The 27,427-nt window shown below is 53.1% G+C and overlaps 10 protein-coding genes across 10 annotated transcripts; 7 read left to right on the top strand and 3 right to left on the bottom strand.

Annotated features, from left to right (window-relative positions):
- Positions 1 to 1,019: 1,019 nt before the first annotated feature.
- On the top strand, positions 1,020 to 2,225 carry J4E87_004573 (uncharacterized protein; the record flags this gene model as incomplete). Its single annotated transcript, XM_049376194.1, has 1 exon — positions 1,020 to 2,225. One exon carries the CDS (start codon positions 1,020 to 1,022, stop codon positions 2,223 to 2,225), a length of 1,206 nt encoding a protein of 401 aa, XP_049234403.1.
- A 1,406-nt stretch (positions 2,226 to 3,631) lies between these two features.
- J4E87_004572 (uncharacterized protein) lies at positions 3,632 to 4,489 on the top strand (the record flags this gene model as incomplete). Its single annotated transcript, XM_049376193.1, has 1 exon — positions 3,632 to 4,489. The coding sequence occupies one exon, from the start codon at positions 3,632 to 3,634 to the stop codon at positions 4,487 to 4,489; it is 858 nt and encodes a 285-aa protein (XP_049234402.1).
- Positions 4,490 to 6,949: 2,460 nt separating this feature from the next.
- On the top strand, positions 6,950 to 8,638 carry CYP8 (Peptidyl-prolyl cis-trans isomerase cyp8; the record flags this gene model as incomplete). Its single annotated transcript, XM_049376192.1, has 1 exon — positions 6,950 to 8,638. The coding sequence occupies one exon, from the start codon at positions 6,950 to 6,952 to the stop codon at positions 8,636 to 8,638; it is 1,689 nt and encodes a 562-aa protein (XP_049234401.1).
- A 753-nt stretch (positions 8,639 to 9,391) lies between these two features.
- On the top strand, positions 9,392 to 10,485 carry J4E87_004570 (uncharacterized protein; the record flags this gene model as incomplete). Its single annotated transcript, XM_049376191.1, has 2 exons — positions 9,392 to 9,770; positions 9,836 to 10,485. The coding sequence occupies 2 exons, from the start codon at positions 9,392 to 9,394 to the stop codon at positions 10,483 to 10,485; spliced, it is 1,029 nt and encodes a 342-aa protein (XP_049234400.1).
- Positions 10,486 to 13,090: 2,605 nt separating this feature from the next.
- Positions 13,091 to 14,771, top strand: J4E87_004569 (uncharacterized protein; the record flags this gene model as incomplete). Its single annotated transcript, XM_049376190.1, has 3 exons — positions 13,091 to 13,098; positions 13,241 to 13,307; positions 13,443 to 14,771. 3 exons carry the CDS (start codon positions 13,091 to 13,093, stop codon positions 14,769 to 14,771), a joined length of 1,404 nt encoding a protein of 467 aa, XP_049234399.1.
- Positions 14,772 to 17,356: 2,585 nt separating this feature from the next.
- Positions 17,357 to 18,571, bottom strand: J4E87_004568 (uncharacterized protein; the record flags this gene model as incomplete). The annotated part of the gene is made up of 1 exon (XM_049376189.1): positions 17,357 to 18,571. One exon carries the CDS (start codon positions 18,569 to 18,571, stop codon positions 17,357 to 17,359), a length of 1,215 nt encoding a protein of 404 aa, XP_049234398.1.
- A 1,090-nt stretch (positions 18,572 to 19,661) lies between these two features.
- J4E87_004567 (uncharacterized protein) lies at positions 19,662 to 21,295 on the top strand (the record flags this gene model as incomplete). The annotated part of the gene is made up of 2 exons (XM_049376188.1): positions 19,662 to 19,670; positions 19,778 to 21,295. 2 exons carry the CDS (start codon positions 19,662 to 19,664, stop codon positions 21,293 to 21,295), a joined length of 1,527 nt encoding a protein of 508 aa, XP_049234397.1.
- A 625-nt stretch (positions 21,296 to 21,920) lies between these two features.
- Positions 21,921 to 23,568, bottom strand: J4E87_004566 (uncharacterized protein; the record flags this gene model as incomplete). The annotated part of the gene is made up of 2 exons (XM_049376187.1): positions 21,921 to 22,148; positions 22,207 to 23,568. 2 exons carry the CDS (start codon positions 23,566 to 23,568, stop codon positions 21,921 to 21,923), a joined length of 1,590 nt encoding a protein of 529 aa, XP_049234396.1.
- Positions 23,569 to 24,186: 618 nt separating this feature from the next.
- On the top strand, positions 24,187 to 25,387 carry J4E87_004565 (uncharacterized protein; the record flags this gene model as incomplete). Its single annotated transcript, XM_049376186.1, has 3 exons — positions 24,187 to 24,534; positions 24,582 to 25,226; positions 25,277 to 25,387. The coding sequence occupies 3 exons, from the start codon at positions 24,187 to 24,189 to the stop codon at positions 25,385 to 25,387; spliced, it is 1,104 nt and encodes a 367-aa protein (XP_049234395.1).
- A 556-nt stretch (positions 25,388 to 25,943) lies between these two features.
- Positions 25,944 to 26,526, bottom strand: J4E87_004564 (uncharacterized protein; the record flags this gene model as incomplete). Its single annotated transcript, XM_049376185.1, has 3 exons — positions 25,944 to 26,003; positions 26,060 to 26,349; positions 26,439 to 26,526. The coding sequence occupies 3 exons, from the start codon at positions 26,524 to 26,526 to the stop codon at positions 25,944 to 25,946; spliced, it is 438 nt and encodes a 145-aa protein (XP_049234394.1).
- Positions 26,527 to 27,427: the final 901 nt, after the last annotated feature.

Genomic DNA, 27,427 nt, shown 5'->3' with positions numbered 1-27,427 from the left:
ACACTAACAATCGCCAGCGACATCTGCAAGATCCTCCTTGCCATCATCCTGCCTCCTCTGGGTGTCTTCCTTGAGCGCGGATGCAACGCTGATTTCCTCATCAACATCCTGTTGACCGTTCTTGGTTATATTCCGGTGAGTTCCGGTACACACATCATCACCCGCGACCCTGTCACTAACAACATCACCAGGGTATCATCCACGCTCTGTACATCATATTCAAGTTTTAGCGGGGGCGCGCAAACACCTTTCACGATGCCGCGATAACGGCTTGACGAACAACGTCACATCACGATACCCATCTTCCTCTTTTTCCGCCATTGTCAAAGCTTGACCATCACTCGACACTCACCGATATCTTCGATGCCAGGACACACTTCGCATGGCGTCGCTTAGGGATGCCGGAGCTTCCGGTCGGGTGGAGGTAGTCTTGGCTTGGCTCCGTCTGTAATGTCATGAATAGCTTCAGGTTTTGGCGTCTTGGTTTTCTGGGACAATCTCAGGTTTCCTCGCGAGCATCCTGGTGCGTTTCTACGAGCGTGCTGTAATGAGAATATAATCAAACATTCTACGAACATCCCTTTGCAATTGCGATGATGTGCAAGCATGAACGCCATGTGTGATGTTGCGAAGGTTAGATAGTCAAGATGGCTAGAAGCAATCAGTACAAACAGACGCAGAACGTTCGAGGCATTGGTGATCGTGCCAGAGCTCAAGGTCGCGACCCCGATCTGCAGCTCATGATTACCAATGTATCTCTGGGTGAGCAAATATATCTCATGACAACCACTCAGAGTCGGTGCTTCTCCAGTCCGATGTGCGGCTGAACCAGAGGCACGATGCTATGCTTGGCACGTGCATCGCCGTTCTTTCCAAGGTTCACGCGCTCCGCACCAGCACTCACGACCGTCACACCTCGCGCCCACTTCGACCCTTATGTATTCCCTCCACTCCAAACCGTATCACTCACCGCATTCCTATCGTTCGAAGCGCAAGGCGCGATATAAATACCGCCCAGTATGAGCTTCATGACTGCCACGCTCACAGACGCCGAAATCGACGCGCTTAGCAGCGATGCCTTTGACCACGATGGCGCGATCCGCAAGCTCGACAAAATTATGCGCTCGCTAAATACCGACCCTACTTCATTCATCGAATCGATCCGGGTCAAAAACACGCTCGATGCGTACGTCCAGCAGGCCAAACTTGAGCCGACTCTGCCAGTGCTCAGGCTCATCTTGAACTGCGAGTACAAACTGTGGAAGTTGGCCGAAGAGACACCTATGAAGCACAAGGTTTACTTGTCGCACTGGATAGAGGCCCTCCAGGAGATCAACAATGAAGCAGCCGAAGGGCAGGAAGACAAGGCGACCAGCAACGACACTGTCACTGCTGCGGAAGTTCGGAACACCAGGGCGGAATACATCATGGGGCTCCTGCTGTGGGAGCCATCGTCATCCAAAGCCTCACCCCACTTGATACTGGACCGCCTTAAGATGGATGGTGTTCCACTAGCAACCTTCGATCTGGAACCGTACATGTGCATGCTCGTTGAAACTGAGGTTTGGGACGAGCTGCCAGAGCCGAAAGTACGAGCTCCTGCACAGCCCGTCCAGAAGCCCACAGCACCAGCGGAAGACGAGGAGTCACTGCACGTTACTCAGGCGCAAGAAGTTAACAGCTCACAGTCATGGGATGAAGCCATAACCCGAAAGCTCAAATTCGAACCCGAACAAGCCGTGCAAGAACTCGCGCATCTTCCACTCGAGCTATCGTCCCTAGAATTTCTCACCAAACTACACACCAACCACACCTTCGTTGACAGCGGGATTGATGGTCAAGACGTTACCATCCATTTCATACAGCACGCAATGCGGCTTATTGAGAAGATGGAGGCGCCCCCTCCGACGTCGCAGGAGGAGACAACGACTAATGGCACGACCAATGGGACTGCCAACGGTACTGCCAACGGAACCACCAATGGAACCACAAACGGAACCACCAATGGTGTCGGTAACGGTACCCCGATCGTTGAATACGGCAAGGATGCGCAACGTCGCGCTGTCATGATACTGCTGCTGTTCATCAAGAGCTCCATCACCAAGGGCTTCGTCGAAGCGGGGGCGCTCTTCTATGAGCTTCAGGAAATATGTATTCGATACATATGGATAAAAGAGGTCAGGGACTTCAAGGCTTGGACACAAGGACAGTTTGGGGTTAACTAGAAGCTTACCAAGAAGAAGTCGAAGAAGGCCAGACAGTCAGGTCGGGTACAAAGAGGCTGTGGATGTTAGAGGTCGATAGGACTGATCATTAGAAAGAAGCAGGGTGTATTGATACGCTGATTCAGGTCTTTCCTTTGTAGACGGCCAGTGTCGTTGATACCAATGTTTCGATGTTGGCCGGTCCGTATCTGCGACTGTAACGTTTGCCTCACGATGCAGCTACTGCGATCACTGCTCCGTACGGTCCAGATGTGGCAAGCCTTGCTGTGACCGACATGCATAGCGAAACACTGGAAGCCGATAGCATGAAGATCCGCGTCCAGAACCTGCATGTTGTTCAACAATCTCACCGCTCCGCGTTTTCGAAGCTGTCATTCTCAACCTTCTTCTCTATTACAGTGCTACAGTGGAGTCACCTGGAAGTGTCGAAGTCAAGTCATGGTCGTGCTTGAGGCGGCTCGAAGGTTTCGGGAATATCCGGGTCTGCAGCTGAGGCAAGAAGCAACGCGCTAACCCTCGAACGATACCAAACTTTAGAGTTTCAAACCCCGCTACTGAAACAACCATCGCCTTTTCACCTCGGCCGGATTACTGGCTAACCGTTCGTGAACGACAAGCGGTGGAAAGCTGCCGACAACGGCCAGGGATATTATTTCGTTGCTTACTTTTGTGTATGACCACGACCTGCAAAATGTCTGCGCAATCCCGAATGATATCACAAGAATGCGAAAGCGAGCATGCAAGAGCGAAACGATGTTCCCTCGATCCTGTTTCGATCGCCGAGCCTGAATCGAAACCTCGCTGCTGATACACATCTGCAGACATGCTTCCTCAGATGCCAAACATCAATGCACACTCCCACAACGCGACATCATTGTTCCGAAGCAGCCTTGGGAAGATCCCAAACCAAGCTTCTGGAGATGATCGTCCCGCAGTGGATATCCTAGCGGAATTGGCCTTAGTAGAGTAACCATGACCATCGTTCGACCAGCATCGTCTCAGCTCTCCGGTCAGGGTCTGTGCTCTCGGTATCACAGCCTCCCTCGACAACCATCATCGTGTTTGGCCATGGCAGCAAGGGGTCGCGGGCGCCATCTTGCCTTGGTGGATCGGAGACGCAGACCGCTAAATGCTTGTGTCTATGCTAAGCTTTGGAACGCTGACAAGCCACCGCGAGAAAAGCTGTATATAAACCTCACTGCTCATCCTCCTAGATTCGATATCACCATCACTCAACATTCAAACCAACCAGACTCGCTTTCTTCCCTTCCTTCCATCCTTCTAATTACTTTCTTGCGCCGGTCGCTTGCTTAATTCACTACTCATTACATCTTTCTCACTCAATACTCTCAACTATCTTCAACTCTTTTTAACCCTTTTTATCAACCAACTTCATATCCATCAAGATGCGTTACTCTCTCGCTGCCATTGCTGCTATCGCCGCCTCCGTTCAGGCCCACGGTGTCGTTTCTGAGATCCAGGGTGCCAATGGTGTAACCATGCCTGGTCTTTCCGTCCAGGACGGTACTCCTCGCAACTGCGCTTCTCCTCTCTGCGGTTCCGAGGCTGATACTTCCATCATCCGCACCCGCGAGATGGGTGGCAAGGCCTCTGCTCTTGGACGCACCCAGGGTGGCGGTGCTGTTGACGCTGGTGCCGCTATCTCCATGTTCATGGGAGGTGCTGCTGGAGGTGCTGGTGCTGGTGCCGCAGCTGGTGCCAAGCGTGGCTTCCTCGATGCTCTTACCGGTGGTGGCGCTGGCGGCGCCGGTGCTGCCTCTGCCGGCACCAAGTCCACAGGAACTGAGGGTGGTGTTGCCAAAGCCGCAGGTACCGGAGCCACATCTGGTCTGCCTACCACCGCCGACGACGGCACCATCACCATGACCTTCCACCAAGTCAACCAGGACGGTGCCGGTCCCCTGACCGCCCAGATCGACGCCACCTCCGCTGGCACCGACCCCGCCGCCTTCCAGGACGCAACCGTCATGCAGAACGTCCCCGGTATCGGTATTGGAGGTCTCTCCGCCGCCGCCGTCAAGGACTTCCCCGTCAAGGTCCAGATGCCCGCTGGCATGACCTGCTCCGGTACCGCCGGCGGCGCCACCAACGTCTGCATCGTCCGCATGCAGAACGCTGCCCTCGCTGGTCCCTTCGGTGGCTCCGCTGCCTTCACCCAGAGCACTGCTGCTAAGAAGCGCGCGGTCGAGTACAACCTCCGCAAGCGCCACATGGCCCGCGGTATCCTCGGAAAGCCCGAGTAAGCTTCTCGTCATCAAGCTTTCTCTACATGGCCCACGGCAATACACAGCAATCTCGGATAACACGACAAATGAAGAGTTGGATATAATATAATAAGAGACGAAGAACAACTTTGCGGTTTTGCTGGGCAATTCCACTTGGGCACAAGAACAATAAGAGAGAGAGAGAAAGAGATATTACAAGTACATAAGAGTATGAATAAAGCGAGCTCGGCTTTTCAAGAATCCCATTTGTTATGATGGGGTTCTTGGTGCCACTCCTTTAGTTCTGTACATAACTGACCTACCATACACTCATTTACTTGAGCTGTTTTCCTTTTTAGTTGTTTGGTTATATAAACTGTAATTAGATGGATGGGATGGGAGACGGATGGTCTGCGGAAGGGGAAGGGGGTTGTTCCTTGACGGTCTTTTGGATAGGAGCAGCTCTTTTCTTTTTTTCGTGGGGGCTTCGTCTGGGTCTGTATATAGATGAATGTTAGCGAGTCTGGTTTAACACTTTCTTGGTGTTGCATGTGTGACTTGAGTGACTTGATGATTGGATGACTACTGAAGAGTGGAAGATAGTTGTGGCTGGAGAACAGTAGGCATCGCGGCCTTTGGTAATGGGTCACGAGGCTTCACCATGTACCTTGTGTATCAGGGCTTCTATTTCGGGAGTCTAGAAGATTAAACGTTTGGATAAATTCGAGAACTTGATCCTGATGTAGACATCCGTCACATCAGATTGTTTCCAAAGAAGTGCCATAGGAAGTAGAAATCAACTCTCGTCGGTGCCGGAGATACATGCCTTATCTTGACCGTCTTTCTCCACAGCATCCAGGAGCAATATACGTCTTAGCCGCTCTTTCCATTGCTCAAATGTCCACACCCATCTTCCAACATCCTTATCAGTGTCCCGGAAAACACTACACAAGTGCTCAAATAGGTCTTGAGTCGAGGCTGCGTAGTCTGGTGTGATATCCCAAAGATCCCGTTCTCGTGGCGACATCAATGAGAGCAACGCGTAAATTCGATCTCGCGGATCGAGACAAGCGCTATCTGACGACAGGTTCAACAACCAGCACAAAGTGTAGCGTTTCACCCCGTATGCAGCTCCATGAATGATTATGGCAAGGGCGCTTGTCTGCGCACTTGTCTCGTATAGGCTCGCCATCGTATCGACCCAGCTGTCCGCCACCACATCCAGTTTTGCGGAACCCAATATCTCGTCCCCGCACCATAACTCCACCTGGGGTGAAAGTATGTATTCTTGCAAGATCCAGGTACGGGTCCAGTACGGATGGGCTAGTATATATTTGAAGCCAGTGACTTCAAGATTCGCCAATCTACCACTGTAATTGAAACGCGCCATCTTGAGTTTTCTGTTCAAAGCGCGTATGTTCTCTGCAACTTCCTCATTCGCGGTACCAAACCAAGCGATTGTCGTCTCTGCATTAGTATATATAGACCCCATGATTGCAACTTGATGATTCTTCTCGCTGTCGCTGGTTTGATCGATAGAAAGAGCGTCAATCCAGAGGTAGCCATCGAAGTGCACATCTCGCAGCCGACTGAGTAATTCCCAAAGATTTTGGCGTACAGAGAAGACCTTTCTATTGAGGAGGATATTTGATGTAGGTGAAGGCTCCCCCCACACGTAGGAAACGGCGGTATAGTGCGGTGCATCTTCTAGAGACGTAACATGCAGCCGAACGGAAATTATTGGTGTGAGCCAGACTGGCCATAGGTCTAGCTCAAGTCTGAGCAGGCGGATATTCACGGAAGAGCCAAGGTCCAGCGGGGCAGACTGATGAATTGCCGACATCGTGTGAGTAGAGACGGTGCGTGTCGGGGTATTTTCCAAGGTCAACGCGGATTTCTCTATATAAGGACGAAGCTGCATAAGTGTAAGGATCGTAGATCTTGATGAGCTCTACAGGCTACAACAATATGGAGAATGAGAACTCAGGACTCACAACAGCAATGTAGATCCCCAGGATATCTGCTTATACATACAATGTCCTTTCTGCTCTCGCGTGCAGCAGGTAGTGCACATTAGCTGTCTCTCAACGGTACGTTGACCTCGTGACCAGATTTCGCGATGATAAAGGACAAGCACAGCTTTTGCAAAAGGTGCACGTAGGAAATGTTGAAGAGGTTGTGAGAAGGCTGAAGCGCTGGCAGCCTGTTCACGTGTGGCTGAGCATATTCGTGATAGCCAATAGAAGGCTCTACATACTGCATAGCCCGCTCCTCCATGCTTGGGCCTTGTTTTGACATGCTTTGGTACATGTCCAGGTGATATGAAGACCCGCTTTTAGAGAGTCGTGGTCGGGAGGTAAGACATCACGGAAGGGTGGATTGGACTCGAATGTGGAGTCGCGCTAGGGTGGCTGATCGCCGGCGCGTCACTCCTACAGACAATTTGCGCCTCACGCAGCGTCTCTCGAACGACATCCTCCTCCGCTACGTATATTCGACATGGGTAAAGGAACTGACAAGCTCTACATTACTCACTCTGAGTGGTCATCTTCGGATGCGTTCGGCAACGCGCGCGGCGCAAACAGCGCAAATCGAGCCTCCGCTGCCGGCCTATCCTCGACCTTCAAACGCCTACCCTTCAACTACTGCGCCGTCTCGCTCCAGCCCTTCACAGATCCTGTGTGCACATTATCGGGCACCATCTTCGATCTCACCCACATCCTCACATGGCTATCGAAACACCCCGACACGAATCCCGTCGACGGAACGCCGTTGAAGCGCGCCGACCTCATCACCCTGAACTTCACCAAGAACGAGGACGGCGAATTCGTTGATCCGGTCACATACAAGGTCTTCACAGACAACACACACATCGTCGCGCTGAGGAAGAGCGGCAATGTCTTCGCATGGGACACGGTTGAGAGGCTGAACATCAAGGCGAAGAATTGGCAGGATCTGGTCAGCGATGACCCGTTCACACGGAAGGACATCATCACACTTCAGGACCCCCAGAGCATCGAGTCAAGAGACTTCAGCTCATACAAGCATGTGAAGGACGGAGACACAGTGGTGGCAGAGGCGGAGACCGGTGTGAACAAAGAGGCGCTGGGCAACGCTGCGAAGATCCTTAAGGCGAAAGAAGCAGTTGCGAAAGCGCGCGAAAACAGGAAGATCAAGGAGCAGAGCGGGATTACATCGAAAGCGCTTGCGAATCTACCCAGGAATGGCACAGCAGCATCGACATCCTCCGAACCCAAGAAACCAGCATACAATGCCGCCGTATATACCTCTGGTAAAGCTGCCGCGTCTTTTACCTCGACCGGCGTCACACCGCATACCTCCGGCGAACGCGCCCTCCTCTCCGACGAAGACTACATGCTCAAGCCGAAGCGCATAAAGAACAAAGGTTATGCACGCATATCCACCTCGCTCGGCGACCTGAACGTCGAACTCCTCCCCGAATACGCACCGCGCGCAGTGTGGAACTTTGTCAAGCTGGCACAGAAAGGATACTACAGCCATACCATCTTTCACAGGAACATCAAGGGCTTCATGATACAAGGTGGTGATCCGACGGGTACTGGAAGAGGCGGACAAAGCATATGGGGCAAGCCATTCGAAGACGAGTTCGAAGGGCCAGAGAGGCACAACGCCAGAGGCGTACTCAGTATGGCGAACAAGGGCAAGGGAACCAACACGAGCCAGTTCTTCATCACGTACCGCGCCGTACCGCATCTCGACCGCAAACACACAATCTTCGCGCGAGTAGTTGGTGGTCTGGATACTACACTACGATCTATGGAGGTCGCAGAAGTAGGCGAGAAGGACAAGCCTGTCGATGATATCGAGATACTAGACGTAGTAGTCTTTGTAGACCCGTTCGAGGAATGGCAGAAGGAGCGCAAAGACAAAGAGAACAAAGAGCTGGAGGCTGAGGAGATCAAGAGGCAAGGCGGCACAGCGGATGACAAGACAACATGGACGGGCAAGCGCATACGCGCAGATGGCACTGTGGATAACGGCACCGGTGAGGGTCTCGGTGTAGGCAAATATCTCCAAGCTGCGAAGCAGGAGATACAAAATCAGGGCGAGTATGAGATAATTGGATACGTGGATGATGAGGAGGATGTTGCGCCCGTCAAGAAGAAAGCTAAGACTGGTGGTTTTGGTAACTTTGACGCCTGGTAAGGTGTTCATGAGTTGTTGACTGGAGGTTAGACAGCACTAAAATGATACCCCAACACGTTCTGCCTTTCATATTCCAAGTTCTGGTTGCACGTCTCCTCTGTTGTTCATCCTTACGACGCGTTTAACACCCGTAAACTCCGCGCTAATCGAGCACGACGCGGAATTCGACCGCTGCAACTCGCTGACTACATACATGACTGTATATAGCACACCCAAATAACACTCTTGGCTTTGTCGGTGTTAGCTTAAGCCCATTGGGCGTGTCATCATCTTCCAATCGGTATGCGAGGAGCAAGTATGCCCAGACTAACCCGTGCGCGGAGATAGGTGGGGTGACGGTGTAGTTGGGAAGGTACGGACGGCCGCGACATGTATTGTCATATTGAGAAACACATTTATAATCCGGATGCATAGGGTGTAGTACCGAAGAAACCGAGCCAACCGAACGGTGGACATTTGATACGGAACGTTGCGGAAGTATGTTTGGTCGACCAGGAGCAATTTAAATGTTTAGTCGTAGGTTGATGCGGGGAAGACAGGAACGGCGATAGGTGATAACGATGATGTATGCATACATGCATGACGGAGGTAGAGATAAAGAGGGCTAGGTCGCGCCTACCTCAGCTCGTTGACATCACAGATCAACACCGTCTTGACTACTGCACCTACAAACGCTTGCGTCCACGCTCAAGGAAGCTTGATCTCTGCACTTTACCTGCTCAATCTCAGCACACTCGTACAACAAACAACATCATGTCTTCATCCGACATCCCCTCCTCTTGCCGCGCCGTCGTGATTGAGAAGAAGGGCGCGCCTTGGACGATCAAAGATGTCCCTGTCTCTGCGCCCAAGTCAGGTGAGGTCCTGATCAAGGTCCTTGCGTGTGGTATCTGTCACTCAGACAGCTTTATGCAACAAGGCCATCTGGGCGACGTTTACCCTCGCGTTCCGGGCCATGAAGTCATTGGAAAGGTAATCGCAGTTGGCGATGGCGAAAAGAAGTGGAAGGTTGGAGACCGTGTCGGCGGAGGATGGCATGGTTCTCATGATGGGAGTTGCAAGTCGTGTAACAAGGGGATGTTCCAGATGTGTGAGAATGAGCTTGTTAATGGTGTTAGTCGGGACGGTGGATGTAAGTTTTACCTTTCTTTTGGCGAATACTGAGATGTGCCGGACGGTGGACTGATGTGATGTCAGATGCTGAGTACTGTACTCTCCGCAGCGAGGCTGCAGTGCGTATTCCCGCCGATGCGAACCCCGCCGAGTACGCTCCTCTACTCTGCGCCGGCGTAACCGTGTTCAATGGCATCCGCAAGATGAACATCCAGCAGGGTGACACTGTCGCCGTGCAAGGACTTGGTGGCCTAGGTCATCTGGCACTCCAGTACGCTCGCAAGATGGGCTACCGCACGGTCGCTGTATCCTCTTCGGACAACAAAAAGGACTTTGCTCACCAGCTCGGCGCAAACGACTACATCGATACATCGAAAGAAAACGCCGCCGAGGCACTACAGAAGATGGGTGGCGCAAGCCTCATTGTTGTCACAGCACCCAACCCGCAGATCATAGGGCCGCTGGTTGATGGACTTGGACCTCTGGGCAAATTGCTTGTCCTTGCGCCTGTTGGTGATATTCCAGTCAACACCGTGAGCCTGATCATGAAGGGCAAGTCGGTCCATGGATGGCCATCGGGGCACGCGCTGGACAGCGAGGAAGCGATTGACTTTGCGGAGAAACAGGGCGTGAAGTGCATGGTCGAGAAGTTCCCATTCGACAAGGTAGAAGATGCTGTCAAGCACATGGAAAGCGGAAAGGTGAGGTTCAGGAGCGTTATCGTTATGGAGTAGGCAGACCAAGAAGCACTGCGCATGGCAAGGATGCTGGACGCGGTCAGCGCGGATATGGAAACTATGGAAAAACGTCAGGAACTATAGCTGAGGAGATGATTGAAACAATGAAACAATTGCCATCATGCAAAATGTCTTGCTATATGAAGCCCCGCATATGGGCTCGTGGTCGTGCTGGGATGATGGAGGTTTGTGTGCAAGGAAGCGGCGGCGAGGTAGTTAAAGCGCGAACAGCGGCCATCAGGGTAGACGCAGCTCGCATCTATAACCATCACACACACGTCAAACCCGTCATACGTACACTCCAAGAAAGCCAAGTCCGCATCTTGATAGCTTCTCTCTTCTAGGCCCTTGGGCTCCACGTGCGAACGCATCCACGCGCCACAGCCACGCAGGCGCCATAACCGTCTCATCTCGGGCGATTGTGGTTCGCGCCTCGCCCGCCAGTCCATACGCAGCCGCCGAGGCAGCTCAATTAAGTACACGCGCGACACACACCTCTCACACATCTCCTGTCCAGCTCCGGGTACCTGCATCTGAAGCGCGGTCGCGACATGTAACGCCTGCGCTGGCCTGCCCAGCCAATGGGCGGCTGCAACACCGCAGCGACACTAACCACAGGCAACCCCGTTGTTTCAGAAAACTGAATAACGGCCACTTGCGACACTCAGATAGCTGCACAAGGACTGCCCGTCTCGTGGCTACCCACTTGAGCTATGATGAGGCAAAGGCAAGGTAAGGGTCTTCTGCGTGCGGATAGGACGGGTGTCCTTGTAGATCTACCTTAAGATGTGGCGGGTCCCGCCGCCTGGTCCCAACGCTGCCTGAGTTTGGTTGTTGAGCGACTGAATATCACGAAGATCGCGGCTCTCCTCCCTTCTCCTTTCCTTTCTTCTGCGAACTGTTTTCTTTCTTAACGCTGTGCGTCTTTGTTCCCCAACAGTTCGTTTCGGAAGTACATTCGCTCTTTTGCAGGCCCGGTGCCAGGAAGAAACAACAGTCGTTCCCTCGTTTGCGTGTTGCGTCATTCACGTTCTTTATTGCAGCTTTTCTGGATAGTTCTGTATAGACAAGGCGATCTTTGGTATATCCGCGCACTGCCGTTACACCATTGTGTCGAAACAGTTCTGTCGATATCCCCATACGTGAGAAGTGGGGCGCATCACCATCTCTCCCAGAAGGTTAGCAGGAGTTCTGAACTTCGGTTGTCCACTGCAACGCGCAGTCACCGGGACATCACAGCAAAAGGCCACAGTGCAGTCGGTAGGCGGCAGCACTCGAAATTTCACACGACGCAAACAAACCCGCTGTCTTGAAAACGTCATACCGCCTGTTCAAACGCAAGTCGTCTCACCACCTCCGGAAGACATCTTTCCACCAGGACATCCAGGCTTCGTGATCGAAGTTCGAGATTGGCACTCGGAACTCTGGGTCACGGCCCTTTCTCCCTTCGAGACCTACGGGTCTGCCGACCCCAATTCACGAAAACCTTCACAACACTCACAATGCTACCCGCCTCAATACGTTCAGCCTTGGTGGCGCTCACGCTTGCGTCGATATCCTCAGCGACAACAGTTTCGCTCTCGGCCTTCATTCCGCGGATCCAAAACCTCCCATCATCTTGCAACACCGTCTACAACTCCGCGATCTCGGGCTGCTCAGCCGATGACTTCAAGTCTGGCGCAACATGTACCGCTTCCTGCGTACGGGGTCTTTCGGCGCTCGCGGAGGAGGTGAAAGACAAGTGTGCGGACGTCGATGCGGGCGAGTTGAGCATCATCGGCGTCTTCCAGAACGGACTGGGTATCCAGAGTCTATGTCCAGGAGTAACTATCGTAACGACCTCGAGCGAGACTGCCCAAAAGACGAGCACGAAGACATCAGAGCAAGCAACAAGCACCCAGGCGGTCTTAACGTCTACAAGTTTCACAAACTCAGCAATCGAAGCGACGTCAACTCCGTCAAGTTCAACTGCAGATTCGGACGATGGGGATGATGACGAGCCGACCAGCTCAGCGCAACCGACAACTACGAGCTCGTCAACAGGGGGCTTGACGCTGGATCCGAATGCCACTGGAACATTCACGACTTCTGTCGCCCCACCCACAGACACTGCGCAAGCGGCGGATCCGACTCAAGCACCGAATGCGCAGCTGTCAAATACTGACTCGGGCGGTGGCTCACCGTTCGACGTCGTTGCGGTAGGCGCATCATGGCAGCTCAAGGCTTCGGACTTGTCGATAGCAAGTCTATCTGCAGTGGCCATCGTGCTACTTACGGGCAGTTGGTAGCACTGTGTCTACACCTTTCTTATGTTTATGCATTGCCGAAGAGGCTCACGATATGGCGTTGGAGTTTGCATTGTTTGTACTATACCCGCATTGATGGATTGGCAGAGAAGAGTCACGACAGCCCGGGAGTGTCAGAGAGACCATGTGTCACGAAGTAGTCATGTAGCATATGTGGACACAATTAAGAGCAGTCGCAGCAGCGAAAGCTTGCGTGAAACGATGAATCAACGCACATGAATACCTCACTCTCTCAATTACCTGCATGTGATTCTCCTTCTGCCTGCGCATTTATCCAACCTTTTCAAATTACTCTCATGCCGTCGTGCTGCTCCACGGCAATCGATCCTTCCGGCCAACAGCCCCCTGCCAGGTAAGCGAGCGTAGCTGCACCCCAGACGTAATCGCCTTCCCGCCCAGTCGACTTATCGTCAGCCCTCCACTAACCCAGCCCCACCACCATGCAGGAGCACAGGAGTAGAGTCGAGGACCATGAGAAAGACGTTATTGCTGTGTTTCATCCACGGCTTCAAGGTACGTATCTTCTACGCGATACCCTCATTACGTCATCGCCGGGGTCGTGTCCGCATGTCTCAGGCCCGGCCATGGGCAATGCGACGCCCAATGCGATGCGAACAAATGCGAGAACGATACTGACACGTGCTATAGGGTGGAGATGAAACATTCAGAACCTTCCCGAGCCACGTGAAGGCGCTCCTCCAGCATGCGCTGCCCAAAGTCACCGTCCTGACCATCACGTACCCCCAGTTCGAGACGCGAGGCGACCTGCACGAGTGCGTCGGCCGCTTCAAAGAATGGCTACAGAACAAAGTCATAGACCTCGAGGTCGCCAACTCGACGCCGTCGCCCACCGTCGACCCTTCTGTGCGCACGATTCTCGTAGGCCATTCTATGGGCGGCATCGTTGCGGCTGAGACGCTCCTCTCCATCCTCGCTGAACAGCCGATCCATTCGCAGTCCAATTCGCAGACCGGCTCTACGGGCTCGCTTGCCGACCATTCGGCGCTCATGTTCCCGTACATACAGGGCATCCTCGCTTTCGATACACCATACCTCGGTATAGCGCCTGGCGTAGTGGCACATGGCGCGGAGAAGCATTGGAACACCGCGAGCTCGGCATACTCAGCGTATAACAACCTCGCAGGCGCGTTTGGATGGGGCGGCAAGGACACTGCGGCTGGTGCCGTCGATACGAGCAAGATGCTTCCGGCACCCTCGTCTACTGGCGACGCAGCATCGGCACCGCTGTGGCAGCGCTACGGAAAGGTAGCCATGTTTGCTGGTGCAGCGGGCGCAATAGCAGCAGGGGGTGCGGCAGCCTACATGAAGAAAGACCAGATCACTCAAGGCGTATCATGGGCTACATCACATCTGGAATTCGTCGGAGTCCTCGCTCGTCCCGAAGAGATGCGGAAGCGACTCGAGAAGATTGCCAAGCTCACCACGAGCCACGATCTTGGCTTCTGCAATATGCACACCACGCTCGGTCATGCCGTTAACAGCGAGAACAAGGAACACGGTTGGACGGGCAAAGTCGCAGGCAAAGACCGTACCTTCTGCAACCTACCCAAAGGCCCTCTCAAGGACTTCTTCATGCCCGCCGTGAACGACAAAGCTACAGCAGAGACCTGGGCCCACACCTCCATGTTCGAGCCCCGCAACAACCCCGGCTACTACACCCTCAGCGAGACAGCCAAGGAGAAGATCATCGAGTGGACAGAGAGCACAGACTGGTACGAAGAGAGCGAGGGCCCGTTGACGGGCGAGGTCGGTGAAGAAGCAGAGATTGTAGAGAGACAAGAGGTAGATGAGCAGATGCAGAAGGAGGCTGATAGGAAGGAAGCGGAGGAATTGCAAAAGGCGAAGGAGAAGGGTGATGTTGATGCGCTGGAGGATGAGGGCGAGTTTGTGGATTTGAAGAAGACGGGTGAGGTTAAGGAGGGGGATGAGGAGGCGAGGAAGAGGAGGGAGTTGTGAGTCTGTATACCCTTTTATTCTGTGAGTGAATACATGACCTTTCTCAGCACGAGCGAAGTATTTCCAGATTCCCGAATTGGTCACGTCCGATTTACAGTTTACATTGCATGCCCGCGCGGTGTTCGTTCTCTTGCAGGTTAGCTTATCACGGCCTGCACCCAGACCGGTAAGACTACTTGGCATACAGGCCCCCGATAGTTATTGGCATTATGTTCACCAGTAGCATCGCTCGATAAACAGTACCCCTGTAATTTTGGGGCAAGCAGGCATTATGGCCCCCAATGTTCAAGCCTACTTCCCGTCTGCTTGCGTCTTGGGTTTCTATCGTTCTGCGTCTCCGTTCCTCTCTCTCATGAGGATTGAAACATCATGACTTTTCGATGTCGTGCCATCCTCTATACGTGGCTCACAGCAGTATGGGTATGGCAATGCCTGGTGCAGGCAGTTGCTGTGGAACCGCTTGTTGTCGCACCTAGCGGACATTGGTAATTTCTCATGATTATGGCTCGAGATCCAACTAATCGTGGAACAGGGACGGCGCAGACGGTCCGTGGTCAACCTTTGACCTCTCTGTGGGCAATCCGGTTCAATCCTTTCGGTGCATTCCTGGCCCAATATCTCCGGTCGTCGTTGTGCCGAGGGAAAGCAGATGGTGCAATGACACATGCGTTTTCTTTTACGGAGACTCGTCAGGCACTTGGGAGTGGATACAGAGTATTCGTATGCCTGTAGAAATTACCGAATATCTGAGCAGCTACCCCGACGTTAGCGAACAAGGCGAAGCAGACAACCCGGGCCTCGTTTCATGGGGCGTTGATGATGTATATCTCGGAAAAACTGCACAAGACCGCAAACTCTCCTTACAGTATGTCGCCGAGACATTTTATAAGAGGTTCCAACTTGCGACACTTGGTCTCTTTCCGGATTCCGTCGGTCCCCCTGGGGCAGCACGACCTTCACTCCTCTTATCACTCTGGAACTCAAAAACCATTCCCAGCTTGAGTTTCGGCTATACAGCGGGCTCTTTCAATCGTACGTAACTAATCTGGGAGGATGCATGGCTCCTAACTAAATCTTCTCGCAGGCAAAACATCAGCTAGTCTGGTCTTGGGCGGTTACGATTTTTCACGATTCGATCCTGAAACCACCACGGAATGGAAATTCTCAACTGAGAAAAGCAATTGGTTCTTCATACACTTGACTGCAATCACTATTAATGGGGTCGCTTCGTGGGATCGAGCGAAACCATCTCTGCAAACTGCATTTCCTATCGATCCCGCAGTTCCACAGATATGGCTCCCGGAGGACGCTTGTGCGATGTTCGAAACGGCATTTGGACTGGTCTGGGACGACACATTAGAACTGTATCTTGTCAACGACACAACACATACACGGCTTTTACGCGAGAACCCCGAGGTACAATTCACCATCGGACTTGACGACCAAGCAACCAATTATACGCTTCCATATTCAGCTTTCGATCTCAAGCTCACATACCCTTTTGTGGATACTCCTACATACTACTTCCCGTTGAAGCGAGCTTCAGAGCCCGCACAACACATGCTCGGTCGAGCATTCCTGCAGGAAACTTACATCACCGTCAACTACGAAACACAGAGTTTCAATCTAAGTCAAGCGTCTCATGATAATGGCTCCACGAACATCGTATCAATACCTTCACTATCAGAACCCAGCCAAACTTCAAATCTGCCTCTACCTTCACCCACAAACAGCCCGAAGAACCTTTCCTCGTCTGCATATGCTGGGATTGGTGTAGGTGCAGGCATGGCGGGGCTTGCAGCACTGTGCCTAATCATTGTCTGGAAGAGGCGCTTGGGTCCTTTTCGACGCAAGACCACACTGGGAGACAATCACTACGATAAAGGAGAATTGCATGGCGAGCACAAGATGGGAATTGAGGCTATGGAAAAGGAGAGATTCGAATTAGATGCTGGGTCGGGGAAGCATGAGGCAACGGACAGAGAAGTATCTGAGCTGCAGACAGTGGAAAAAGCTTGGGAGTTGAAGGGCTCGGGTGAAGTAGGCGTTGTGGAAGTCCAGGGCAGTGATCTGATGTATGAGCTGCCTGGTGATGGTGTTGAGGTACGGGCGACGGATGAGAGGCCTCGTACTGCTTGAACTGTAGCTCAGTCATGAAGATATACAATTCACTTGACAGTGTTATGATGTATCATTGAAAGTAGATTTTTTTGGAGGACATACCGTGATTTCGTACATGCTCCCGATCGACATTTCCATGCACCTAGATCGGTTAGCGCTAGACAAGCTTTTCACCCGCGTGTTGGCGTCGTCAACGCTTTGTGCATCGTCCGTTCAACCCATGCCTCGATGTCATCTATACCCACACGACGCATTCCAGAAGCGCCACAAGATTGATCCGCAGCGACCCCACGAGCGATGACATCCACTATACGGCACTCATTCGCACAGCAAGTCAACCGTATGTCAATGGAGCTGTGTTGACCCCTCAATCATTAATACAACCATACACTGTGTAACTCTTATACAACGACTCAACTAGCAATCTAAGCGCTGTTGACATGACAGAATGCATCATCACCCTCTTAAGCGTCATCGACATCCATTTCATCGCCCCAATCCTCCTCATTGGCATCACCCTCCGTCGTCGTCGTCTCACTCCCATCCTGGACATCGCCCTCATTCGCCGTCTCCGCTACAGGAGTCTCATTCCTCGTAATGAGATAATCGGCACTCCGCTCGTAATCTTCTTCCCACGTTTCCAAAAGGTTGTTCCCACCGCCGACGAAATAAAGGTATCCAACCTCGGCTGCTACTTTTCGGACTTGTCGCTCCCATTCCTCGCGCTCTTCCTTCTCTTTCAGTGTCTCTTCAAAGCCTGGTTCGACTTCCACGTCGTCCGTCGTCTCCGAGTAAGACAGTGAGCTGCGCGGTGGTCGGGGGCGCACTGTGTTACCGCGCGCGCGCCGTTCCGCCGAACGCACCATTTCTCTGTTGTTTTGGTGGGTAAGGCGACTGAAGTAGCCGGAGATCGGGTAGTCCCAGAAGTCTTTGTTGATGGGCATGTCGCCTAAGCCGTGCTTGCGACGTAGTGCCGCCTCGGTCTTGTCTCGGGCTTCCCAGGCTCGACGCAAGTTGGCGTCCGAGTGCATTTCTTTGCGCTTATCTGCGATGATCTGGCGCAGTATGGGGTTGCCTCTATGGGTTTGCGTGGATACAGGATGTTGGTTGCGCGAACGTGGTGGTGTCTGGCGCACGAGTATGTGTGAGGTGGCAAGAGCGCTTGGTCTCTCCCACCAAGCCTCGTACTTTGTGGGTTGCGCCTCAGGCATAGTTGTGGGGTAAGATGATACCAAGGAGTCACAGACGGGGCACAACGAGGGTAATGTGTTGGGTAAGACTGCTGCCTGGATGTTGTTGGGGTTGAACTGGTTGTGAGCGTCGTCCCACGCTCGCTCGCGCTCCCAGCGCAGCTGCTCTTCCTTGCGTGTCTTCTCGAGTCGCTGCTTCGCTATCAGGTACCCGTTTCTTGCCCTGTTCCACCGTCGGTCGCGCATGTACACTGGAGGTCTTAATCCGCCTTCGGCTACCAGCTTCTTGAGTGCAACGTCGGACTTTGCTCTAGCCTGCGAAACTGTGCATTTGGAACACCACGGAGTATGTTGTGGATTGGAGGGGTGGAGTCCATGGTGACATCGAGTCGCAGTCCGTATCTCGTGACCATAAGGTGAGTGAGCAAACGGCTGTTTCTTGCTAGGTGAGAATAGCAACGTGTCGTCTGGGGTGAACATCATCGGCATGGTGAGTATGATGGTCTGGCTGGTGTATTTGTTGATTTATGCTGGTGAAGCTAGTGTGCATTATTGTGGTGGGTAAAGATGGGGTCGCGTGCTGTGGTTTACCACAGATTAGCGAGGCAGGTCGTAATGTGAGCTGGGGGCTGTGAACCTGCAAGAAAAAAATTAGAAGCTCTGACTTTGAATGTAGCAGGCGCAAAGGGGCGTGTTGTGCGAGGGTTTTAAACATAGGTTGCACTCCAGCCTATTCAATGAGGCGCGTCAGGGCGTCATCGTACGAGCTTCTGATTGGTGTGCTGTCCTGGAAGTCTCACGCGAGCAGTCATCGAGACCGTCCGTGCGCTGTTTAGTCTACGATCACCCACACGCTGACTGGCTTCGTGGGGGCGTCAAACCTCATAAACAGCGCGGGAGCCGATACTAGAGCACGTCACATATGCCATAGGAAGTCAGAAGCTGTCTTGCCACCCGTACCATAGCCTACACCATGTATCGTCTCCATGGGCCAGGGTGTGTACCTTCACCTTCGCATCGGGCGCTACCCAGGTAGCCTGGCAAGCCACACTATGTGGCGCTCGATACTCACCTTCACTTGCGCAGCTTGATGTAGAAACCATGAGCTCAGTCCAAGCCAGTCTCGCCTGGTCAATCTAACGACACCATCCACACTCATTTCCTCTCCTACCTGTACTACAATATCTACGACAGTCTTAACTCAGTCGCTCATTACAGAATTCGTTTCCCGTATATATCGCTATTCACTGCGACACTCCAGGCTGGTCTTGGCGACCGACTCGCCGTAAACGAAGGTGACGGACGATTGAAATCGCAAGTCACCGCAGCATTCACTGTCGTATTCGAGCTTGAGATTTATGCTCAAGGACCGCCATCTTACGCATATATAAGAAGCTCTCTTTTAACAATACTTCTGTAACAAAGACAAAACATGGAGCAGAAACAGCCGAGAGCCTCGCGAAGGTCTGTGTCGTTCAACCCGGAAGCACCAACTTTCAGTCCAACTGCAGCCGAGACCAGCATGTCCGCTGGAGTTGCAGGTCCGACCCCGCCTACCAGCCCGCGACAGAAGGCGAAGATGCGAGACGTGTTTGATGGTAAGTCTTCTCTCTCGCGAGCACCTCTAGCTAGACTGACTGAATAGCAGAAGACTCGCCTTTCCGGCCTTCTAGGGATCTGCGACCCAACTACCAGGGCTACGAAGAGCTCAAGTTCGGAGAGTCCTCGCGGAAGCCACTCAAGCAGCAGGACATGCCGTTGGATTCTCTTCAGGAGATGTTTCAAGGTAATGTCTTTCTTGTCACAATGCGAAGATCGAAGCTGACTTATCTAGATCACCACATCACTTTGCACCGTGAACGCCCCGGTGCAATCTCTCGCAGTAACCTTACAGGAAACTTTATCAATAGTCCGCGTGGTCTCCTCCCTGGTCAGCGACTCAACCCCGACTCCAAGGCGCCAGACGTTGGAGAGCTGAGTGCGGGCCTCAGTCCCCCTGGTATCAAGAACGAGACGACTAACGTCGACTCCTCAGCACGCTTCCTCCAGTCTCACGGCTCAGAAGGCCTTTCAGAAGGCGTATTGGGTAAGCTCATAGGACGGGCGCTGGACAAGCCGTTAACCGCGAATGAACTAGCCCAATACCTCAAAGGCAAGGACGCATCCCAGGACGACGCCGCCAAGGCACCTCTACGTCGCAAGAGCTACATCCAAGATCGCTATCCAGAGCGCGCAGATGAAGAACGCCAGTCTACCAAAGTGATTCCTGCGCCTCCGGGCTTTATGGGCGAACGTCCTCGCAGGATCTTCGCGGAGGAGCGTAGCTCTACCAACCCAGCGGTCATGCAGCCACCATCTCAGCAAGTGCCTACAGGTCCTGCGGGCTTCGGACAGCCTCGACGCTTCAGCAACCTCCAGAACCCCGTCTGGCCGTCACGCCGTGATCATGTACCTGAGCTTTCTAGTCCAGGAGATTACCGCCCACGTCCACGAGCGCTGACCCGTACCAAGCGCACTGATCAAGGTCCTGAGCCCTCGCACGCCGACATCTACCCCGACGATGCGAACTTCATGCCGCGCCGCCCGTCCTACCAAGCAGAGCCTACAGAGAGGTTCCAAGGTTTCATGCCGGCGCCGCTTCCCGAGCGTCCGTTCCGTGCAGAGAACACTGTAGTCTGGCCCACTCCCGCAGAAATGCATGCACAGAAGCCTAACAACCAACAGAGACGCAGCGGCTTCCCTCGCCATGTCCCAGCAGTGGAGAACCCCGCGCCCGTAGTACGCTGGTCCCCACCAGAACCTTCTTCCATGGCTCACTACATGCAGCAGTTCGGAGAGCCCTCCCACCCTTTCGCCTTCACTTTCCCGGCTCCGGCTCCCTCTGCCACTCCGCCGTTCGACATCTTCGAGGGCCACCATGCCCCCACGTATGCTGACATCCACGAGACTGACGCCGAGATGGAGTGCCTCCTTGGTATTCTTCCCGACCTCTTCGACCTTGATCTACCTGAGATGCCGTCTGACGCGCGCCCTCTTACTCCCGGTCAGAACGACGGTACTCGCTATGGTCTCAAGTACTACGGCATTGGTTTGGGTGATAGATGGGCGTGTCCTGCTGCGCGCGAGGACGAGCCGTTCAGGGTCCGTCCCCGTGATCATGATGGTTGGGGTGGATGGCAGTGGGCGATTGACAGGGGCTGGGGCAACGAGTAAGCTGCCGTTGCGATTACTTCTAAAACGACCTGAACTGACTTTCTATTCGAGTGCGAACGCTAGGCAATGAGTAACGAACATGGCTTGGATGGTGGGGACGTTGGAGTGTGACGAAGGCACGGTCAGAGACTCTCTGGATATCACGTTGACGAAGGAATGGCGGGCGGCGATACGGTGTTGCTGCGACGTCTTTCCTGTTGGTCGGCATGGACATCAAGGCTTACATATGATCATGGGTGGAGAATTGTCGTTAGAGGGTAACGAAGACATCATCCATCATTACATGAAGCAATGAAGAACTCAAAACCCAAGATCTATTCGAGTTGAAATCGTCAAACATAGCATAGTGAGGACGAAGGTATCGAGAAGGTCATGCTCATAAGGATATTGAATAACAGGTCGAGAAGTCAAGTGTAATCTAAGGACGGTCTTCAACACACCGCACCCCAACGCCCAGACAAGTGTCCGTCCGTGTACTCATGCCGAAATCCTCATCGTCTATCCACAAGCCATTCGTCGCGCCGCACGCACCACACATGTTCCTCAATCCGAGTCATAGTCCGTCTGTTGGCTCGATCGCTCGTTATCAAACGTAGCGCCGTACCGACACCGATACCGCACCTGATCAAGAAGAAGGGTTAATATGTGCCTTCAGATTCAGAGGTTGCACACCATGCTGGGGTGTCGAGGTGCCGGAGCCAGCTTGAGGGGTACCCATTCCGGATAGTGGACTTACGGCTCCACTGGGTGGGACGGGGATCTTGATGTCTTCGGGGCTGCCGGGAACCATGGATTCGGGTAGCTCAGGGATCTTGATGCGTTTGGCCACGTTGTTGTAGGAGGAGGGTATGATCTGGGATGGTGTTAATATAAGGTTAGGGATGGCAGCGAGTATTATTGGATAAGCTTACCTCGATGATCTCATCGCGAGGGAACTCGAGCTTGGGTATGTCGGCTGCGTTACATGCCATGAGATATCCATAAAGCACACGAAGGACAGACTCGTGAGCGATGATGAGAAGATCGTTCTCTTCGCGCTCAAGCTCTAGGATGATGGGCTCCATGCGTACGGCAAGATCGTGGTATGATTCTGCGCGCGGGTATCGATGGTGGTACGGGTCCGCTTCGTGCTTCTTCACTTCCTCGGGGAACTCCTGGCGGATCTTGGCTTCTGACATCTTCTCGCATACACCAGGGTTCATCTGGCTCATTTGCGATCGCTGTCTGACGCGGTAGCCCATGGAAGCTAGAACCTCTGACGTTTGGACAGTCCTTCGGCGCGTAGAAGTCCAGATCGTCAAGGGTTTCAGCGATGCATCAGTTGCGCCCGACTCAATCAGCTTCTGCTTCTCCTCTTCGCGATACTTCAGAAGCACTTCGCTCATCTTCTTAGCGTATTCATGACCTGCTGGTGACAGGTCTGCGTCTGCTTTGTACGAGTCCTCCTCTCGTGTGGTTCCAGCCCGAGCAAAGTACGTTTGCCGCGACTTGATGTGGAGGTTGAGCAAATAAAAGACGATGCGTTGGGAGAGGTATCCGAATGCGCAATTATTGACTACCACTCGCTCGCCAGCGTTGATCATCTTGATCCAGTGCAGGTCCGGCTCCTCCATAGTCTCGAAATGCGGTATCCGCGCGTTGATGCGTGCTAGGTAATCGTGAACCGCATCCTCGTCCTTCCATCCTTGGTAATCTGGTGAAGAGATCTTGACCCGGCGGACGTTCTCTTGGATGATGCGCTCGTCGGTACAATGTGATTCGATGAAGACTGTCTGGATCCCGTTCTTGGCGAACTCTTTCGCTAAAGATCTACGGCCTTGACTGATTGCATTGACGGCATCGTAAATGGCGACCTGGCCCTTGTCGTTTTCCAGAAAGTGGTAGATGTCTTCACGGCACTTCTTGAGAATCTTGTTGCGTAGTAGGACAGATTGGGGCGATGCGTTCAGAAAGAAGTAGTCGTCGGGGACATCGTTATCCGGACCTAGCGTAGCGCGGCGGTAGTCGCCAAGATGAAACACGTGCGTCTTGACACCCAGCCACCGGAGGTAGCGGGCTAAGGCGACGGATGTGTGTGTCTTTCCTCGAGCTGGCAGTCCACAGGTGGCGATGACTATGCGACCGGAATGGAAGAGGCGGCCTGACTCTGTGCTATAGAGTTGAGCGGGAGCCATTTCCTCTTTGGTGGGTAAGTCGTGGATTGCGTCGACAAAAGTACTCGACCGCCGCCGGAAGCGGGGTGAGTTTGCGTATATCTCAGCGGTACTGTTCATGATAAGTGAATGTCCTGTTCAGGAGGTGGCCTGCGTTGGTACTTTCGCATCGCTGCGGAAAGTGGGGTCAAGGCACTCACAGTAGGGTATCCATAATTGCAGATTCTTCAAGTTGTTGGAAGAGTGTGATGGGAAAGAGAAGAAGTGCAAGATGCACGGGAGGGAAAACGGTCGAAGGTCAATGAAATAGAGTTGCGTTCGGTTCAAGGTCACAGTTCCAAGGTTCCGGCGATGATAGCGTTTGCCGAGAGATGTCAGCAAACAAGGTGCGGCAACCCGTAACAGTCAAGTGCAGCAAGTTCCACGTAACAGTGTCGCAGAAGGGTCTGGAGTCTGGAGGTAGTCAGGCAGTACTTTGCGGGGTTAGGTAGTCAATGATTCCAAAAAGCAATCATGGTATCAACGGGCGGCACGTCCTGGGTACTAAAGATCTGATAAGCTCTAGCGTCACTAGGTCACGTCACGTGACGACTTTAGAATTTCTGTTCGATATCGTCATGCTAGCGAACGCGACCCAACATCGCCCTCCAACCGTTTACTGCCATTTCCATCCCACCTTGTGCAAGCTCTCCCACACCGTAGGGAGTTTTTAGTTTGACCTCGGCACATATTTTTGCCATGGCCACTCCGCTGCAATTCAACCCAGCGCAGGAACAAGCTGTCGCCGACATCCTATCACGCCCTCGCGCCGCCAACACCGGTCCATTCGCACAATTCCTAAATGTATACGATGCGTTCCAAGAGCGGAGAGAGGCATTGGGCCTCAGCAACCCGGGCACAGTCGAGAACATTGCGAGAGAGGTCCAGCGCGATGTCTTCCTGAACAACTCCAGCTTCTCGGGCCTGCGCGCCGAGCTCACCAAGGCCTTCAGCGCCGCTCCTCTATTCCAGGTTGCGCACTCGCTGTCCATGGGATCGCAGGTCATGCCACCATACTCATACATGGTTCTCTACGGATCACCACGGGTTTGTCGCTCAGATCGTCGGCAGCCTTCTCAAGCTGACTTTTCAAGGTGTTCATGCAAGGAAACCTCGACAACGAGCTTGCTTTCTCCGGTCGCTTCAACTGGCGCTGGACGTCAGCATTCGTTTCCAAGGCCGCCGTCCAGCTCACATCACAAGGCAACATGGTGTCGCTCGAGAACGACTACACCGGCGCCGACTTCTCCGCTTCACTGAAGGCTGTTAACCCCTCCATACTCGATGGCGGTATCACCGGCATGCTCATGGCCAGCTACCTCCAGGCCGTCACCCCCAAGCTCTCGCTCGGTATCGATGCTTTCTGGACCCGCCCCGCTATGGCATACCCACCAGAGCTGAACGTCTCGTATGCGGCACGCTACAGGGCTGTCGACTGGATGGCGTGCGGTCAGATCATTCCCGACCGTGGTGTATTGGAGGCTTCATACTGGCGCAGGCTTACAGACAAGGTTGAGACTGGTATCAACTGCAACCTTGCATTCGCTGGAATTGGCCCCGGAGGACCCATGGCCGGACCACAGAAGGAGGGCAACGTCACAATCGGTGCCAAGTACGACTTCCGTCAATCGTCGTACAGGGCGCAGATCGACAACCAGGGCAAGGTCTCGTGTTTGTTGGAGAAGATGATTGCGCCGCCAATCCGCGTAACCTTCTCAGGCGAAATCGACCACAAGAGCGTAAGTCTCGCCAATTCCCAGTCTGACAGCAAATACTGACAAACTTGTAGAACGCCGCCAAGCTTGGTCTGGCCGTTGCGATAGAAGCCGCCGACGAGGCCGTCATGGAACAGCAAGAACAACAGGGCGTCGCAATGTCAGCCGGCTCGATCCCCTTCTAAACGCCTCTCCACACACCCATGTATCGACTATAATACCATGACTCTTCTCTTTGCTGTATTACCACCTTTCTTGGAGCGAGCGTCGTCTGCAAACCCAGCGTCCCCGCTTTCCTGGTCTATCCCACTATCTGCGGAATGATCGCGGTACTGCATGCGCGCGGCTGGGGTGATTTATGAATGTAAAAGGCGTAACGTTGACATCTGATGGGATACGAGCTTTGGTAGACCGGGATCTCGCGAAGCATCTATGTCGCCAGATGTTTGCATGTCGACATGAGACGATGTATTTGTACATATAGTAGCATAGCCAGTGGGCACAAAAAATGAAATGTACAGAAACAACTGGGGTTTTTGCAAGATGAATATGTGACGCAATACATTATCGTGGAGTCGAGAAATATAGTACAGATCGTGACGGCGTAAAACTCTCGCCGCTGTATGTACAGGTTCAGCCCGTTCCATGCACCGTCATCCTAATAAAACAGATGTGAAGAGCCCAACGTTTTTAATATTTGAGTCGCTTCCAGTCGAAACACCGAATCGAAATTTTTGTCGTCTACAAAGCAGGCTTTGCGCCTGTTGGCTGTCCAGGTACGGGCGCTCCGGGAGCCATGAACTGTTAAAAGTTAGTAAGATGTTGCAAAGCGCTCATTGTAAAATAGCTTCACGTACCTCGTTTTGCGCCCTCTGTGCCTGCAACTCAGCCCTCTCCTGCTCGACAATCATCTGCTCCTCGCTGTACGCCAATGCCCATGGCACACCGAGCAGCAGCGCACTTGTGCTCACTACCCATAGAGTCTTGCCGCCCATGTTCAGACCGCTCTTGAACCATGAAGTGATTGTGTTGGCTTTTGAGGAGACGGATCGGCGTGTGCTGGCGGGGATCATGTCTTGTAGAGCGATGATGCGGTCGTAGAGGGTCTCGTCTGGTGTTACGGAGTGAATGGAGGATGTGTCTGACTCTGCAGTGGTACATTTAGTATTCGAATATGTGTGGTATGCTCACTTCTATGCGCCAGGCGCATCTAAGGAGCGGTTTGCGGTGTCGTACCAGAGTCGGTGTCCCACTCATCTTCGTCATGCGGGCCTTCCTGCTCGCGCACAAACTCCTCATCCATGACCTCTTCGAGCTTGACCATTTTGGCGGTTGTTCGGGTGTGTGATTGGTGTGGTTAGGGTATAAGGCGTTAGCGACAGATACACGTCGGAATAGGTTGGTGGTGTTGGGCCTCGAGCTGCTGGTGACGATGATTGCCCTACTATCAAAAAGTTAGCACAATCTGTGATGACATAAGGGCCACTAGCGCCGCCGCACGTGCTTTGGGCAGGCTTTAGAACATTACATCTGCAACTGCCCTCAACACGCCCAAACTTCTTTCACGTATTCTCCGATCTTCCTCGTTTCATTCAGCATCGAAAATCTGGTCACTGTGTTCATTTGATGTATACAACTCGAGCGACAGGCATGACGAGGCTGAGGGCTTGAGAGCACCAACGCTACATTACCACAGGCACATCGCCGCTGGCTGTGGAATGATCAACCGTGTTTTGATAACCTCAAATCATGACGTTACCTTCCCACAATAAGCGTTTAAAATCGTCTTCAAATCGGTGAACAAAGCACAGGTACTGGCTACCGAGGACGCCTGTTGACCCTGGACCATGGATCCACGTAGATATTACCCCTCCGAGGGTCTTTTATTACCTATCGACTGACGTCCTACCAAAATTCTGTCGGAGATTCAAAGCTACGTGTCTTTCCGTCGTCGTTGTCGCTCACGACAACGAAATCAGCATCTACAATGCCCACGCCAGACGCCCATCGCATGACAGCAAGGACGCCTACCATGCACGTCTCCTTATCCAGATTCTTGACAGAGTACAAGAACAACTGCTGGCCCCCAACAATGAAGCGCAGAAAGAAGGCCAATCAGCTCGCAGAGTCCATCGAGATTCGGAACGCCAGTACCTCTCACATCTACCGCTTGCCCCCTGAACTCGTACTCGATATTGCAGAACGGATGCAACCTAGCGACAAGT

The sequence above is a fragment of the Alternaria ethzedia genome (assembly GCF_023757985.1).
Source record: "Alternaria ethzedia strain BMP 0044 chromosome Unknown scaffold_8, whole genome shotgun sequence".
Lineage (NCBI taxonomy): Eukaryota > Fungi > Ascomycota > Dothideomycetes > Pleosporales > Pleosporaceae > Alternaria > Alternaria ethzedia.
This window is presented reverse-complemented; position numbering and strand designations above follow the sequence as displayed.